The sequence below is a fragment of the Phalaenopsis equestris genome, unplaced genomic scaffold, assembly GCF_001263595.1.
Source record: "Phalaenopsis equestris unplaced genomic scaffold, ASM126359v1 Scaffold001343, whole genome shotgun sequence".
In the NCBI taxonomy this organism is placed as follows: Eukaryota; Viridiplantae; Streptophyta; class Magnoliopsida; order Asparagales; family Orchidaceae; genus Phalaenopsis; species Phalaenopsis equestris.
Window position 1 is genome coordinate 162,249 of NW_018165782.1, and position 19,257 is coordinate 181,505.

Consider the following 19,257-nt stretch of genomic DNA (forward strand, 5'->3'; position numbering starts at 1 on the left):
AGAAAAAAAAAATTCACATAAAATTAAGTTCAAAATATAATATGCACGATTCGAACCACAATCTTACGAAGAGAAACTAAACATTCTATCACTAAGGGCCTGTTTGGGGCAGCTTATTGGCTGCGGTGGCGGTATGAAAACACCTCATGAGTGTTTGAAAAATGCGTTCGGCCCTGTGTAATCCCGCCGTTGAGACGCGCTTCTACATTTTTGTTAGTAGGTGGAGAAGCGGAGAGGGGGTCGCGTCTAGCGTCTTCTTCGCGCATTTGGGAGAAAAATTCCTCTCGTGCCCTCTATGCTCCCCGTCGCCCCAGCCTTCCCCGATATTTTTCATCTGAGCCCCCGGGCCCCGCGGAGCCGATCCTCCCCTCTCCTTCGCTCTCCTTCGCTGAGATCGCGACAGGAAATCGATAGGTTTCCATTTGAGGAAGCTTTTAATGACTTCCTATCCGATGTCATCCTCCGGTTCCTTGATGCTGAAGGAAGACGATAGTCATGGCAGCACTGGGATTCAATCTGTCCCCTGGTATCATGCTACCCTTTTCTAGGAGTTAGAGATTTTGTTTAATTATTTTTGTTAATGCTTTATTTACATATTTGATTCTTATGTTTTCTAACAATGGTAGTTGGGAGTCTCTTGTGAAGAGAATGAGGCTATGTTATTCTTTGAGATCTCTGGAATGTCTTCTCTTATATATGTCCAATTCAATAAATGTCTTAAATCCTTAGAATTTTTGATATGTGTGCTTTAAGGCAACTAGTATATAGAGTAGTTAAAATTTTTATTTTAGTTTCGTTGCAAACATTTTCACCAAATAGGGGCATGAAAGTCATTTATCCAGCAACAGCTATCAATAAGTTATTCTGCATAAGTTCCCCCAAACAGCAAGTTAACTTATTCTGATAATCTGCAGATTATAAGATTTTCAGAATCAACAGACTATAAATAATTAACAATTGCCCCAAACAGACTTTAAGTCACAGGTAAGTGCGCCCACATAAAAAGAAAAAAAAACTCAACTTTAAATTTTAAACTAAAATGTTTCATACTACTTGCAAAATATTTTTGGAAGATTTGCATACATGCCACTTAATTCCTATGTATTTACATATCTAACAGTTAAATTTTAATTTTCACATATTTGCCACATTACTTATGCATAAAAAGATGCCTTATATTTTTCCAAAGTTAAAATAGTGATATTTTTTATATTATATGAAAGATTTGCGTGGTATAATTGGTATTATGTATGCAAATGCCCCGATAATTTTATATTTTACATGCAATTAATGTATGGGAGGGTGCTTCTCTTCACAAATTAATTCAAAAGGCCCTCTTTTTAGAAAATTTATTACATACGGACACTGCATGCAGAGATGCACGCGGTGTCCAATCTACACCGTAGGTGAGTATGTATTTCAGTGGGCCCCACTTTAAATTTTTTTTTTATTTTTTTATTTTTTAAAAAAATTTGCTCTCATCCTCACCGTAGATCACCGTGATCTACGATGTTGATTGGACACCGCACGCATCTCTGCATGCGGTGTCCGTGCATCTCTGCATGCGGTGTCCGTATGCAATAATTTTTCCTCTTTTTAGGCGCGGCTTCTTATTCTGCAGTTTATATGGCAGCATTTAAGGTAAATATTGCGTGAAAAATATAATATAATATAAAATAAAATTGCACTTACATACATACCACCCAATTCCGATGTATTTACATATCTAACACCAAAAATTGATTTATATATTTATATCAACCAAATTTTTATATCACATAAAAAAATTTACTATTTTAATTAAAAAAAAAATTGAGATATACATTTCCATATAAGAGGAGCTGCATATGTAAAAATTAAAGCTTAAGGGTTAGATAAGAAAATACATAAAAATTGAATGATATGTATGTAAGAATGCCATAAATAAATAGAGTCGGATTCTTATTTTTCAAAGTTACTAAGAAATTGATTATTTTATTTAATTGGTTATAAAATAATTTTTTATTTAATCAACTATTGAAATATGTATAAATGCAGATGATTTTATTTGGTGGATTTACAGGACCTAATTTTTATGATATATCATATCTAACACCTAAAACTTAAATGTTGCAAACATATCCCCCAATTCTCTTCCCCACTCCGGGAATTTTGTGGTCCGAACTAACTCAGAAGGCAGCGATGGGGCCGCGGCGTACAAAAAACTCAGAAACATCTCATAAACTTTCATGTCTAGGGGTGTGAACAAGCTGAGCTTGAGCGAGCCCTTGCTTGGTTCTTGTTTAGCTCATTAAAAAATTATCATTGTTCGTGTTCGGCTCATTAATATATCGAGCGCAAAAAATTTGTTTGTATTAGGCTCGTTTGCTTAGCAAGTGTTGTTCACGAAAGTTTTGACATCCCTACTCGTGCAACCTTGGGATGTAAATATAGGGACAAGATTTTAAGCTTTTTATTTAGATTAAAATATTAATTTGAATAGAAATTAAAATATTTTTATTCTATTTTTAAATTAATGATTTTAATTGATTATTAATCTTTGTGCCTTGTAGTAAATTAAATTATTTAAAAACAATACTCATCAATTTTATTATTATTATTATTATTATTATTATTATTATTATTATTATTATATATATATATATTAAAGGAATTGTCTGAGGCTATTATACGAGCCCCGACTATCCCTCTTGCGCATAAGAATTCGAGCATCACATCCTACACTCAGGAGTAATCGAACCCCAGACTATTGGGGACTTACAACTGACAAGCAGATGTCTGACAAATCTGTTCATGTTTGGCTCATTTTATATATCAAAGCCCCAAAAAGTTATTCTTGTTCTCCTTGTTTGCTTAGCAAATGAATTGAACACGAGCTACTAAACGAGTCGAAGACTAGTTATTCGCGAGCAACAAGCCATTTTGACAACCCTACTTTTGCTGCATCCTTTGATACTTGTAAAGGCAGTGTTGGGATCACAACATAAAAAAATCCATTTCATTGTGGTGTTCAAAGACCTCTAAAAAACTATTATGTCACTTTCTTTGACACAGCTCTATCAATACAAAGACCACTCCCAAATTTCTTCTTTTTCGGCCCTGCTTCTACAACTGTGAAATCAATGATGGGATCGCAGCTTACAAAAACCTGCAAAACTCTCAACTTTCTCATCCTTCAATCTTGCACGTACTCGAAACTATTGATCAATAAGCTTCAACCTTCATGGTGGAGCATAGTTGAAACGATGAAGCGTCGATGACAAGATTGCTCGCTGAAATAATTCTCATGAAGAATTATTAAAACTCATTTGAACTATTTTGACACTTTAATAAGTGTGGGACTAAAACAGCCACAAACTATTTTGCCATTTTATTCATAAAATACTACTATTTTAACTTTTGAAAAGTGAAATACACATTTTTCATGCATATATAGAGTTACATATATTTAAAATTTGAAGTTTACATCTTAGATATATATATATATATATGTAAATATATAAGAATTGAGTGGCCATCATGCAAAAAAATTAATAAGAAAAAAAAGGTTAGGCAAGAGAAAATCTACACCAGCTACCCATTTAAATTTGCCTGAAAAATTATAATCACTAGTAAAGGATCTTCATAATGAGAAGGAAAATAAACAATACCATTTTAAACAATGCAATTAAGAAATCAACTCAAGACCAGAGCTTGTGCCAAAAAAGCTAATGGTTACTAAACTTCCACATCATTCAATCTATAACTGTTAATTGTACATCTCCAACCTCCCACACCCCACACCATTCTTCATCTAGCCATCTCCATTATTATCAATTTTCATCTCAATTATCTTCCCCTGATCCTCTGTTATAAATATATGCAGCCTGCAATATACTCTTCAGTTCCTATCCACTGCATATGGAAGACAAGACTCTCTGCTCCAAAGAACAGTCTTCTTATTCAGAAGGAGAAAGTGGCTGGACCTCTTACTTTGAAGATTTCAAGGTTTCAGAGAAGAGAAAAGCATCAGAAGCAGCTTCATGTAGCAGCTGTTCTTCGAGCCTTCACGAAGCTGGCTCTTCAATGGTGTCCGACGCCGCTTCTTGTACTGCTTGGAAGACTCATCACATCACCGGAGAGATTGCCGGAGAGCCGCTGCCGCCGCCGGAGAGGTTGGGAAACCTAAGCTTGAAGAGGAAGATGGGAAGAGGAGTTTTGGGAGATGATTCCTTGGAAGACACAGCTAGTTCTCCTGTAAATAGTCCAAAGGTTGGGATTGTTTTATCAATATTAATAATTTGTAAATGTATTTTGTTCTTCTTTGATGATTGAGGTTTAATGTTCAAATATTTCTTTTTATGCTGATTATAGGTTGGTGAATTTAAGGTTTTGGAAATGAAAACAAGGAAGAAGGAGGAGAGCAAGGTATTGTTTCTTATGTTCTTGCCTTGTATGTTGGATTTAGTTTGATTAATTTGTTCAAGTCATGTTTGTATTAAAATCTAGAAATTTTAAGTGATAGGGAAAGAAAGAAAATAATCTTATGTTTAGAGAGGTAAAATTGATTTTAATTATAAAAACATATAGTTATAAAGGAATTTAAAGATAAACATATAAGAATTTTATGAATTTTTAAAAAAATTGTAGAAGTCACCATAGTCTCCTCCTAAATTCACCATTGATCTTGAGGTCATTTGTTCGGGCCTTTGACAATTTATTTTGATATAGAAGAGAATTAAGAAGATTGCAAACAAAAATGCAGCTAGACTTCAGGGAAATCCTCATACATTTGATATATATTACCTAATTAGTTGATTTATGTATTATGATTAATATTTTTTTTTTCTTATTAATTGTAATTGGTTTTATCAATGTTGTATATGTAGGAGAAGATGTCTGGTTCTGGGGACTGTAAAGGGCATGCAAGTGAAGGGATTAAGGAAGCTAACTATACGGGAATAGTTGATCAGTGTTCAGAGATAAGAAAACAAGGGCTTTGTTTGGTTCCTATTTCTATGTTAGCAAATTATCTTGGTTAAATAAATTAGTAATTATATCATATTAATCATCTCTCTCTCTCTCACCCTCTCTCAATTCTATTTCTTAGTTGTTAGAACATGTTTTTCTATCTATGCTATTTTCTTTTTTGTTTTGTTTAATTTGGGTACTTAAAAGTTTTCTCTCTTAGTAGGAGTTTGAAAAAGAGAGGTTTGGAAGCTTATGTTGTAGAGAACATTGGACATGCTTATTTGTAAAGTAATAACAAATGATTTTTTTTTTTCTAGTCACAATTTGTCATAAATAAATGGATCACTTGCAAATGATTGCCACTTCTTTAAGAGTATCTTTTCATACATCTCCCTTTGCTCATTTATTAATATATATAAGGAATTTGCTTAGAATATTTGAAGGTGTGTCTTATCTATTTTATATTAAAATGAATAGTGGAATTATTATATTCAAGATTTGATTATGATTAATTGCAAAAAAGAAAATCACTAAAATGTTCTTGGATGGTATAAAAAGAAATCAAGAAGCATGCACGGTATGATTGACCTTGTTCCCATAATTAAATTATGATATTGGTGATACCATTATTCTTAGTATAATGTAGACTTATTAGATGATAATACATTATACATAGAAGAATACTTATCGAGAGCACATGAAGACCTGTCTATAATTCCTTTATAATAATTTTTTTCTCTAAAACTTAAAGAGGATGAAAAGTTTGAGAGGGATTCCTCATTGATTCTAAGGGGAAATCATTATAAAAGAAACAAATGAACATCTTTTTATAACATAACATTTTTTTAAGTAATAGTCAGTATTATTATCAAATGCAAATAAAATAGGCGTGTGTGTGTGTGTGTGTGATCATTTTAAGTCGTAGGACCCCCGTATCATTCGTGAAGAAATACAAACTAGTAAAGATCTTATTTTTATAGAGAAAAGATAGAAGAGATGGCGATGACTGTAAGCCATGGAGAGGTCTTAGAGATTGTTTATTGAACACAAAACTCCAGCAAGTTAAAATGTCTTTAATGTTGTACGACTTTCATCCATGATGTCTTGATTAAAAGAATGTGATGTGGATGCCACATGAAACTTTTAAAGATTAATAGAGTTGAGTCCTTGCTGGTAATGATGACTATCTCTAGTACTTGTACCTCTCTAGGCGTGTTAGGCTACCCCTTATGGGTGGAAAAAATGGGTTCAACCACTTTGACGGATGAGCTCAATCGAGCACACCTGCCAAGCTCAATCGAGCCACTTCGACAGGTGTGCTCGATTGAGCCACTTCGGTTGGTGGGCTCCAAAAAATGCATAAAAATTCCTAAATAGTCATATATGTGCTTACAATATAATTTATAGAATACCATTCACATGAATTCAAAACCTTAAGCGGTTTGTTTACAACTCCAATAAATTTATATGTGCTTTAACAACTTTCCCCCTTGTTTTTAGAGATAATCTTCCCTCACATAAAGTAATTAAGCTCTTGATCAAATGAAGCATATAACAGTAATTAGAAAACCGCAATTAGAATCGAATCACCTAAACTAATTAAGAAATTACAGTAACATTAATTTAAAAAAGCTCTAATGATAAGAGAACTTGAAAAATTACTCCATACATAACAATGAAGTATATATATATATATATATATATTAGCCTTCAGCCACCTACAGCATTAACAAAAAACTAATAAAGTTGGTGACATCAGAGAGAAGACCCCTCCATGTGCAGGCCATTAAGGTAGGTGAGCTCAGAAAACCTCGCAGCAGTACCTGAAAGGCTGAGGACTTACAAATACAAGAATGATGTGGGCCAAATTAAACATCTATTTTGTGTATTAATCAACTCAATTCACATGAAATAATAATTTCATATTTACATTAGCTTTCAAAATTATTGATGTTAAATAAATCAATGCCCCATCTCTTAGTTCTCATGCAATGAATCTAAAGATAAAGATGCAAATAAGATATTGCATTATTCAACTATAGAGCAAGTTGATGAAGCTGTTGAGTTAACTTATTGAATTTGCTCGTTAAACTGATTTGTTGAATTGACTAGACAAATTGTTGAACGAGTTGGCTCAGCCTGAATCGATCGATTTCAAATGAGTGCATACGTTGAGCTGTCATGGCGAGATGTCCGACAGATCTGGATTGTTGTCTTGTAGTTTCTAGAATATGCACTCGGAACATTCTAATGAGATTTTGTGATTGAAATTGTACCATACTTTGAACTTCTTCGTAACGCTTTTTGGCTATGAATATACATTGATTGATTATATTAAGTCATATTTGTTGATTAAATTAAATTAAATTATAAATTATAAATAATAATTTATAATTGATTTGCAATTAAATTAAGTAATAACAAATCAGTCTCGAATCACAATCAGATTAACTAATAATGTCATTGTTAACCGACCTTTTCTTTGCTTTTTAATGTCTCTCGCTTGATCATGTCAGAAGTATATTGGCCGGCAGAACATTATATTAGAAAATGCTAACATGCACACATGTTGTGATTTCTCCATCAATTATTATATAAATATACCCTCTCTCTCTCTCTCTCTCTCTCTCAAACACACACACACATGTTACAATAACCCTCTCTCTCTCTCCCCCTCACTGTGGCTGCAACAAGCCATAACATATAAATGCTGACATAATGAACTCATAAAATGCTCACACATCTCCTCTCCAAAAGTCTCATCCTCTAATATACATAATTTTTATTTTTTATTTTTTTATTTTTTTAGTTTTCTTAAAAGAAATTTCTAGAAGCTGTTAAACGCACCATAACCATCCCTCATGCTCCTAAGAATTCGGGTATCACACCCTACATTTGAGGGGAATCGAACCCCAGAACAAAGAAGACTTACAACTGATAAGCAAATGTCCGACCAACTGATCTGAGTACACGATGCTTATGCTCTTATATATATATATATAGCCCAACAATGAACGGAGGCATGGAGATGTCTAAATGATTGAAAAAATAAATAAATCTAAAGTTGAGGTGGAGAGTGCAACAGCGAAGATATATATATAGTGGATGGAAGGTAGGAAGAAGACATTGGGCGTGGTAATCTATATATATATTATAAATTATTAATTATTAATTATTAATTATTAATTATTAATGCACATAATCAATGATAGAGTTAGGGTTAACTACATATGTGGGCTGCGCACTTTTTTAAAGTTCTGTATATGATATCATATATGATGCTTTCCATCTCACCCAACGGCATAAATATATTATTAAACGTATTTAATGTGCTTCTAATGATTATTTTTTGGCGTTAAATATGTGCAAGCACATAAGAATTATGTGGCGTGTATGCACATTTTCCTAAGTTATGCATATAGGAATAGTTATTTTCTTTTAAATTTTTTATTAATTGAAAGAAGCAAATGAGGAAAAGGAATAGCCAAAATATTTATAACATGTTAACTTGGCTAATGTGAAGATGAATTTGATTTATCTAACAAATAAATTCTTATTTGATTTAGCATGCTATTTCCAATTAATTATGACCATTCACCTTAACACTCTTCATATAACTTTATACGATATCAAATTCATAAAAGTTTCATCAAACACAGAAACTGACATCCCAACAGATAGTATATTTATAAATATAGACAATAAGATAGACAATTAATCAATTTTAAAGAATATGTTAATCTATCAAATAATTTTTTTTTAGTATCGCAAAATGTATATTTCATAATTTAAACATTTTTATTTTAAAAATATTATATGAAAATAATACTTTTAGTTTATGTATTAAAAGTCATTTATTCTTTGTTTTCATCAATGATTAAATATTTATAAAAGTAAGCATCAAATTAGGTTGTAGATCAACATCAACAAATTGTCTTATATATATATCTTTAATGACAATAATATAAGCAAATAAATTGCATTGGTGATGAGATTTCCAATATCCATACATACATACATACATACATACATACATATAGTACATACATATAATATATATAGAGAGAGAGACACATACATATATACATAAAATTGTGTGTGTGTAGAGATAGAGAGAGTGGGGGGAGGGGGGGTAGTTATGGTGATGGATTCATGCATGATGTCATAATATCATAGAAAAGATGAGCCCATCACTCTCCACATCTCTTTCAATAGAGTGGGCATTGCCATTAGTTGCATGTGATCCACAATCACCATTAATGATACCCCCTCCCTCCACCTTGCCACCATCAACCTTTTCTTAAAGCCGCTGAGATTTGTCAACATTTCCATAATTTCGATGTCTGATATGTATCCATAATAGTTCCAAGGTGATGGAGCTATCGTGAATTTTATACTACATGAAATTCAGGTTGCATTTATCATACATTAATATAATCTTAAATACTAACCCAAAATATTGAATTTACATAAATTAATTTTTGTATTACATTTATAACACCAAAATATTTCAAATCACATTAAAAAATGCTGATGTTTAAACCTTTAAAGAGTGAAATGAAACTTTTCATGCACTAATAAGACGACATGTTACGTAAAAACTTGAAGTTTAGGTGTTAGATATGTAAATATATAAGAATTGAGTGGTATGTTCATAAATGTTTCAAAAAGATTATATTTGGCACATATCCATTTAAATTCGAGTCTATATATATATACACACACTTTATAGTTAATTTTGAAGCACAACCTTACAATAGAATTTTAGGCTTTTTACAATAGAGGAGTAGAGCCTAATTCTTTTTTATTTTATTTATTTTTGCAAGAAAATAAATAAAAAATTTTATTAATGTATTAATTGGTAATTTTTATTGGATTAATCTACTTAAAATAGAAACATATTGTATTGTGTATTTATTTCTTATTTTTTTCTTAACCATAGTTTAAATCAGCTAGCGAAGAAGAACAATATAAGGACGAATGACTACGTGCTGACATCCGGACAGACGCACGAACAACTATGGATCGGGAGACCGCATCACCACAAATTCACATGTATGTGAGGATGATCATACATTACTTGTATTTCCGCATGTCTTTTTTTTAGAACTTTCAAATTCACCCAATTAAGACAATTTTGATTTCTCTTTCTTTGCAATTTTGTTATTAGGTCAAATTCAATGACTTACATATCTATCCCAATCCCCAATGAATGATGATTCATTAGTCCACACTATAGTTAGATGTCACTATAATTCAGGGAATCAGGATCTATATGATAGGCTTGCTACAACCAATGGAAGACATGCAGCACATTATCTAAAGTATTGTTTAATTTACTTATTGACATAGACATGTGGCATGAAATGTTTCGATATTTACATATTTAACACGTAAACTTTAACATCTAAATTTTACATTTTACACTTATACCACCAAAGTCTTTCATGTCATATCAAAATACTACCATCTTAACCTTTAAAGAATGAGATGCACCATTTTATACATAATAGGTAAGTTTTATGTATGTAAATAAATATGAATTAAGTGGTATGTATGTAAATCTGCCAAAAGCAAATCATATTTACAGTTACTGAGCGAAAATTGCATAAAGAAAGAGTAAATTGTATGCTAATAGAAAAATATTTTATACAATCCAAGCACAGTAGGATTAAGATGGAAAACCAAAACTAACAGTAAGATGTTCAGCAGAGGTTGCAAAAGAAAATGCAAGGCCAGAGAAGCTTTAAGCAAATAAATGCATTGGTAAATATCAGTTGAGTGAATGGAACTTTGAAATTTACAAATAAATAATTTAAATACTAGAATGAAATTTCATTTAAATACTAATACCATTCCATGAAGACCAATATGGGCTAACTTCACAAATTTTCTGCAGGTGGCCATAAATTACCAAGAAATGTTACAGAATTTGTTTCCTTCTTCCTTTTCAGGCTTCTGGCTTCTTCTATAGTTCCTATAGGAAATGAGAAAAAAACACAAAACAAAATGTATTATTTGCAAAACAGATTAGATTTAGATCTAAGAGAATGAGTTGCAAAAGAAAACAAGTAGTTATAAGTAGCCATCTTTACCTTGAATGCCGTCGATAAATACGGAAGTTAAACTTCTCTTGATCAATTTGCATATTTCTCATAAACTTTTCCATTGGAGTCGGTGATTTTGGGGTATTTACATACGTACCTCTCAATTCTTATGTATTTACATATCTAGTACTTAAACTTTACTTTTGTACCGTTATGCCACCCAAATCTTTCATGTCACATCACATCAATAATACCATTATTTTAACTTTTAAGAAGTGGAATAAACTTTTCATTAACAAGGTCACATATATGTAGAAGTTGAAGTTCAAGTGTTAGTAATGTAAAAATACATAAGAATCAAGCGGTATGCATGTAAATCTTCCTTAACAAGGAGGTGGCAAACCTTGCATTTTCATCATACAATAGTACTTCTTAGGAATTCTCGCACCTGCCTGCAAGCTGATTTCCACAACAGCAGGCGCATGCCCGTAAAACCCACGACCACCGTCCAACAGCGTCGGAGGATCATGCGGCCTCTGATGCCAGACCAGCTTAAGCGGCACCAAGTCGTCGACCTCCGCCTTCTTCCACATGTGAATCCCCCGCCATCCCTCGAACTTAAACACGCCACATAGCCTCGCCTTGTGCCCAGATGGTCCAATATGAACCTCAGAGCAATGCTGGCAAACTTTAGCCGGGTAAACCAGCAAAAGCTTCTGTACTCCTACCCTCAGTCTTTCCCAAGCATCCATTGTGTTCTGAGCGATTCGACTGATTTCATCAGCCTTGACGTCGATCCAATTATCTGGAATAGAGTTGGGATTGGGCAGAATTTCGTTCGAAATGTCGGCGCCTGCCTGATAGCATAGTTCGAGTACTGCGGGTATGCGATCGAAGTCGAATCGCTGCTCGTGTTTGATAATTTTTTGAAACATAGTCTGCAGGTGGAAGGCTTCGACAGGAATGAGGATGTCGTTGATGTCACCGTCAATCCAGTTGTGGATGCCGCCATTGATGTTTTGTTTGTAGCCACGGCAAGTTCTAATTTCATGGCCTCTAGATCCAATGAAAACCTCGGGGCAGAACCTGTCACATGTCATGTGAACCATATTCGTAAGGGGCATTTACATACATACCACACAATTCTTATATATTTACATAGCTAACACCAAAACATTCATATTTACATGCATATCACTCAAATCGTTAATGTCACGTCAAAAGCGGCACCACCACCAACACCTTTCTTGCATAGGTTTATTACACCAAGGTATTATAAGTGTAAATATCAAACTTTAGGTGTTAGATATGTAAATACAAAAGAATTGTTCGGTGTGTATGTAAATTTCCCTATTCATAAATTAAATCTTCAACAAAGAAATGATTTTTCAGTTCAGTATGCAAAGACAGTCGGTTTTTCCTTGTTTGGACTTTATCTTGTACCATATTATATTCTATAGACCATAATTTTTTTTAAAGGGTGGTATTTAAAAATACGTGTCCCTATATTTGCTAGCAGTCCTCGTAGGGATCGAACCCGAGTCACAGGGGAATAACGACTGACAACACAGCTGCCTACCAACTTACCACCCTAGACGCACATATTCTATCGACCATATAAATGAGAAAGAAAATAAAAGACTGCAATCCGAGTTTGTAGATAGATAAGATACAAATGCAATATCAAAATTGCCAGAATAATGGATTGTTTTAATTATTAATCAACCCAGGGGCATAGGAGTTTAAAAGCTTACAAAAGAAACACACCTCGTCAAAATAAAATGTCCTTCACCTTTCTACAAAGAGTTTGGGCCCAGTTCCTAGAGGTACATAATGCAATTTCACTTGAAAAAATGTGCAATGGCTCCATGTCAGAAATGAAAAGCTAAGGGATGATTCAGTTTTTTTTAAATACAGAGAACTGAAATGTAGAACCAACGAGTCAAATAAATTTGTAATCTTCACTTCTTCCTCCAGTCCATCCCAATCAGTTTAATTTCAATTTTACCATAGTTCTAGTTGACCAGCATTAAGGCACTATAGTTCACTTCAAACAGTCCGTATGATTTTTTGGAGTAATTAATGCGGCTTTAGTGCGATGTGAACAAAATTACTCCCAAAAAAAAAAAAAAAAAAAAAGAGAAGAAACAAAAAACTAATTTGCAGATCATGTAGTCTAGTCTTTTGTTTCTTGATGATGCAATTTCCATTGTTATTGGCTACCGAGGTTGGTTGAATAAAATTTTAATCTTACAATAGATTAAATCTTTGTTAATCTTATCCACTACTAATGGTATGAGGAATCTATATACATATTTATTTTAGCGCACGTAATATAGGGTTTGTTCGGGATAATTGCAGCTGTTTGAAGAAGTAGTTGTGAAGCTATTGCTCGGAGAAGTTGTTGTGAGGAGATTGCTACAGTAGAAGCACCATGTCTATTTGGACAGTTTAGTAAGAATCTCCTGTGCTACAACTATTTCTGAAATAAAGAAAGTAATGCCTTCGTAGAAAGTAAGAGAAAATTCACCATTTCAGAAATAATTCAGAATTGAACATCATAAATAAATTTCAAGATATAACCAAAAATTAGAAGTCTAATATATTATATTAAAATTTATACATCACTTAATATTGAATAACACAAAATTTGGAAATAACATAACAAGTAATATTATTATAATAATAGACTTCACTTCTAAACGATCAACCATTTAGAGAGTTTTTTTTCTAACGCTGCTATCTACACATGGTCGTTATCTAAAGCACATTCCTTGCAGTAGTCAGCCTATCTAAAGAAGCCACAATTATCAAGCGATTTGTTTCCACGACACCTCCCAAAGCTATCTTCTCTCGTGGCGTAAATACACAACATTGCATACCACATTTGCAGTGCATAATTCTAGAGTCAGTAGAAATCCTTAAACTCATATTTCCTGATAATGCAGAGTTTTTTCCCCACCAGTGTGTCCTGATAAACTGCGTTTATGACTACTATTACTAGTTTTGAATGACATTTCAACAAAATCATCTAGGCTGTTTTCATCTTCACTGTTCTGACTCTCATTTATTAAGTTTTCAAAAACTTGATGACTTGAAGTCCAAGCATAAACACCAGTGGCAACAAATCCTCCAAACAATACATCAAGCTTACCATCTAATTCAGGACAAATACCATAATATCTAAATTTTTTGCTTCAAGCAATACCTATAATGGAAAATAACGTAAATGTGAATATCATGTACTCATGCATATGTATTAAAAAATATATGAATAAGTTTTACCTCTAACTTCTCTTTCCACCATTCGGTCGAGGCATCAATAGTCCGTGACTTTTTTTAGTTGTATCGCAACCTAGCTCAATTGCACCTTGTTTTAACTCCTTCCAATCATTTTGAAGGCATCCCATTCATTTTTTAACTGGACCTTATCATATTCTCTCCCAATTTTTTCTTTAAATTTCTTGATTATATTTTGTCACCCCTCTCTATTAAAGTGTGTGATAGGTCAATTGTCTGCCTAAACCTCTTGCAAGCATATTCACAAAATATTATTTTAATTTCTTTCATTGGAAAAACCCTAAATAAAACGACACAAGAGGCATTGGAAGCTTCAATAACAATGCATATACATGTATGAAGAATTAATTTTAGAATTAAGCTTTCATATTTATTGTAAAGGATAAGGCCTAGAAATTATCTGCCTTCATTCACATTCTACTAATCCATTAAAGCATATGTAAAAGAAGAACAAAATCAAATTTAAAAACATCATCATACCCATATTCTTTCGGAATAAACTGCACATATGGTCTAGAAAGAATACTCCCTTCTTCATGAATATTAAATGAGCGAAAAGGTAGAATAAGAAAATAATCCCGATCATCACATTCTCGTCGTTTAAAAAAAAATCTCAACAATGAAAAAAAAAAAGAAACCAAAAACTGTTCATCCAAAAGAAATGGAATCGTTCCTCACCGAACTTTCACTTATAGCTAAACATATGAAATTTTCAAACATATCACACAATTCTAATGTATTTACATATCAAAGACCTAAAAATAACATAGTTTTGATTCAACACAGAGGACTGAGCATTGAGCTAAATAGTGAATCCAATGGTGAGAGTAGCGAATTGCTGGCCTTTTTTTTCTCACGGATTGTAGGAGTGAGCAATGAGTTAAATGAGAATTTTTTTTTGGTAAAGAGGGAATATAAAAGAGTGATTTTCTTCAAATAAATAAAAGCATAAGCTGAGAGGATATTTTGTATAAGCCTCCGAACAATAACTTTCAGTGGATTACTTCAAACCTTACATGAGAAAACATTCATATAGCTAACAATACATCTTTATGGGTGTCATGAGTACAAAAGTGAGAAAGCATATAAGGTATTATCATACATATCCTAAAGTCGAAATTTATGGATCTAAAGAAACTTTATCACTCTCTTCTCAGTTGTTTCGATGCAAAAAGCTTGAATTACATTTACACTACAAATTGTGGATTTGTGCAATTAGAAATTTCCCAAAATTTTCACCCTCCAATAGATTTTCTATATAAAAAATTTTAAATTCTAATCTAAACCATCTATGTGAGAAGATTTTCGTAGCAAACCTAAGTAACATAAAATTCTCAACAAATCACACATATCTATCACCCCAACAAATGATGAATAAAAAATATCATATCATGATCACAAAACAACAAAAAGAAAAAAATCAAGAGATAATCATAAATTTCAAAGCAAACAATCTAACTGCAAAAAATCTAATACGCAAAAAAACTAAAACCAAAGCTATTCACACGAAGCCACAAGGGAGCCAGCCAGCCCTTTGGTCTGGACTGGGCTTGCCGCCCAAAGAGAGGGTACTTCCCACTCTTATCAATCTAATATATATATATATATATATATATATATATATGCCCAAGGGCTGATTTTATTGAAATAGAAAATGATACATAAAGGTTGTATGATAAAAGCCCAAAAGAGGCACTCTACCATACCATATAAGTGCAGTAACACCCCAACAAGAGATACATATAAACTCAATAAAATATAAAATAAATTTAAAACATGCAAAAAACAAGTAGCTAGGAACGAATCAATTTAGTCTTGCCTCTTCCTCTAGTTTTAGAAGCGGAACCAGATAACAAACTTTGAATAGTCGTGCCATTGCCAGGAGTCACCAAAGTATCATCCATTAAGTTTCCAAGTTGGAATGAGCCCTCAGCTTCTTCTTCCGCCGAGAAGTGTAAACATGTCATTCTTCATCTGAAGGCAGACTCATGTGACTCATGTGATCCTCGATCTGATTTGATGTTAACACTGCAATAGGAGGAAAGACAATCATTGCCACTGCGATAGGTTCCAGTGTATGTGAAGTGTGAATTGTTACCTCTGCACCTGATGCTTCCTGAATAAGAGCTGCGGGATTATCCTGATTTTCAGTTCGAACATTATCTATTGTAGTATGGTCAGGAGAAGGGATCTCAGGGGCATACACCAACTCTTGTCTTATGATGATTCCCTCTTCAGATTGGTTGTCATCAGATTTGATGGGAGGGCGTTCAGACACATGGGATGCACTAATAGTGTGTTCGAACTTTTGACTAGTGGTTCTCAAATGTGGGTGCAATCTGAAACATTTCTCCTGTGGGTGTCCAAACATCTTGCAGTGTTTGCAGTAGTATGATTTTTGTTCCGTAATGATTTTTTGTCAATAACCATTGTGAGCAGATCCAAGTCTGACTTCTTCTACATCTGGTAGTGTAATATATCGTTCAATCAAAATCTTTGCAATAAAGGGTCTTGAGAAATGAACTGTAGGTAAGTCTACCTGCAAACGTTTTCCAAGGATAGCCCCAATTACATATAAGATAGGTAGGTCAAAGAAATGAAGTTTGAGTTCAGGTAATAAGAACCAGATATGTGCAATTGGGGGTTCTTGACTGGGATCAAAATTTGGGATCCATTTGAGCAATTTCATATGTTTGCCCTAAATTGTGATGAATTTCTTTGAGAAAATACTCTGTAATCATCTTCTGTATTCAGTTGTATCATAAAATGTAGTCCGTCGAAATGATCCACCTGCCAACCCCCAACAAGTTTGAAACCTTCAAAAACCTTTCTGATCATCTCTATCTTAGGGCAACCTAATTGGAACTTTCCAATTAGTGTAAATTTGTATTTTCCTGCACTAGTTAAAATTTCAGCATCAGAAAAGAAAATTGCTGGTTTGTCTGCCTTTTTCTCTACTTTTTTAATGAAATTGCAATCGTCATTTCCTACAACAGAATCATGGTAAATCTGTGGGAATATTAGACTATCAGCGAGGCGGAAATGGGTGATGCGTTTCTGAACCACTGTAGCATAGGAGGGTTTGACGGAGTTATCACCGGGTGAGGGCGGCGGCGTAGGAAAACCCTGAGACCATTACCGCAACCAGTGTCAACCTGCAGCACAGTGAGAAGTTGCACGAGTGTCGAACGGCTCTGTCGCAGACGGCAGACGCAGAGCCGAGCAAACTGGGCGGCTCTGTCGCAAAGGAGACGCAACAGAATCGATTGACTCTGTAGCAGGCGAGACGCAGCAGAGCGGCTCTGTCGCAAACGAGACGCAACAGAGCGGCTTTGTCGTAGACGAAGACGGCTGCAGCACTGCCGCTAGACGAGACACGAACGCAAACGCGAGACGTCGCGAATGGAAGCAGACGAAGATGAGAGTTAATCACTAGAGTTCGCCATGGGGCGGAACCCTAGCAGAGCCGGACGGCGACATGTACGAAAAAAAAGGTGAGTTGGACGAAAAAAAAACGAGTAAAAAAAATTGACATGCAGTGCTTGCAGTAATATATATAGATTGTGTGGAGGGGTCCAAGCATGACACTCTTCCCCCACGATAACCAACACATACAAATGGTTCTAAAAAAGAGAAAATACAGAAAATTAAATGAGAGACCTAACAAAAATGTCAAATTACGTAGTATCAGGTAGTTAGAAAGTGACCCAATTTTGCATTGTTTCTGCCCCTAGTTCTAGGAATGGAACCAACTAATAAATTAGTAAGATGAGTGTCATTGTCAGTAGTGACCAAAATATCATCCAATAATTTCCCGAGCTCGAGTGAGCCTCCAGTATTCTTCTTCCTCCTGGAATAGACCTATCATTTCTCATCCAAAGATTGACTCGTCTGATCAGTAGATTAGTCTAAAGTGTGTCGGACATGTGTAAGATGTTGAACATTAGAAATTACTGATTGTTGTACCAGCTAATCTTTTATTGGATCAAAAGAGCACTCTCGTATGTTTTAGCATGTAAGTGAGTCTTCTTCAATAACAATGAGTGGTATAAACACTTTTGGATCTGTACTTGTAGTATGATGTTCTTCATCAGAAGCTGCGGCTGCGATGTAGCTGCGATGTTGGGTGTATCTTCTCAATAGGGATGGTAGATGACTAATTTTTAGCGATATTCGGTCTTAAATGAGGATGTAAACGATAGCAAATAGTAGAACTGTAACCAAACATATTACAATGAAAGCAATAAGAAAGGTGTGGTTCAATTTCATTTTTTTGCCAATATCCATTGTGAGTGGTTTCAATCCATACCTCATCTGAAGCTGGTGAGCGATATCACTCTCAACTAACACACAAGCCACAGATTGTCTGGTGACAGCAAGCGTGAAACTATGTCGACACTATTTTGGGTGGAGGAGTTGCCCGTTGGAAATTGCCGGCCGTCGGAATCAAAATCTCGTCGCCCGTTTCGGAAGGACGTTTAATTTACATATGTATATAGTTTTAGAAAAACATGAAATCAAATTGACCCCATATTTTTCATGGTTTCAATGAAAGAGCACTATACTTCAAACCTTGTATCTACCCCAAAGGATAAACACAAGACTTGAAGATGGGGCTCGATCAAACAAACTAAGATATATATTATATATGTTTAGTCTGCGAAATCGTTTTTATTGTTAACAAGTTCCCCTATTTAATATGAAAAATTTAATAGAATTTATTTTAAGCTGGGTTTGGAAAAGCTTCTTATAAGGGCAATTCCCTATAGTTAATTACGTCTTAGATAACCGAAGTCGCCTAAGAAAACTCTCGAAAAAAATCAGAAAATATTATCCTCAAAGAGTTCAAGAGGATATGAATTTTCAACGAAATCGGATAAAGAGGTGTGAAATGGGAATGACTCAAATTTGGAATATTTTATTGTAGAATCCAATGGAGGAAGAACTAGGGGATGTCATA

The 19,257-nt window shown here is 34.0% G+C and overlaps 2 protein-coding genes across 3 annotated transcripts in view; one reads left to right on the plus strand and one right to left on the minus strand.

Moving 5' to 3' along the window:
* Window positions 1-3,707: 3,707 nt before the first annotated feature.
* LOC110034087 lies at window positions 3,708-5,254 on the plus strand. The gene is made up of 3 exons (XM_020738347.1): window positions 3,708-4,251; window positions 4,354-4,407; window positions 4,869-5,254. The coding sequence occupies exons 1-3, from the start codon at window positions 3,901-3,903 to the stop codon at window positions 5,019-5,021; spliced, it is 558 nt and encodes a 185-aa protein (XP_020594006.1). The 5' UTR covers window positions 3,708-3,900; the 3' UTR covers window positions 5,022-5,254.
* A 5,953-nt stretch (window positions 5,255-11,207) lies between these two features.
* LOC110034064 (APO protein 4, mitochondrial) overlaps window positions 11,208-19,257 on the minus strand; it is a 26,151-nt gene continuing 18,101 nt past the window's right edge. For both annotated transcript variants that reach the window (XM_020738312.1, XM_020738313.1), the window contains exon 3: window positions 11,208-12,083. In XM_020738312.1, coding sequence (XP_020593971.1) covers window positions 11,381-12,083 — 703 coding nt within the window. In that variant the 3' untranslated portion in view covers window positions 11,208-11,380. The remainder of the gene's footprint in view (window positions 12,084-19,257) is intronic.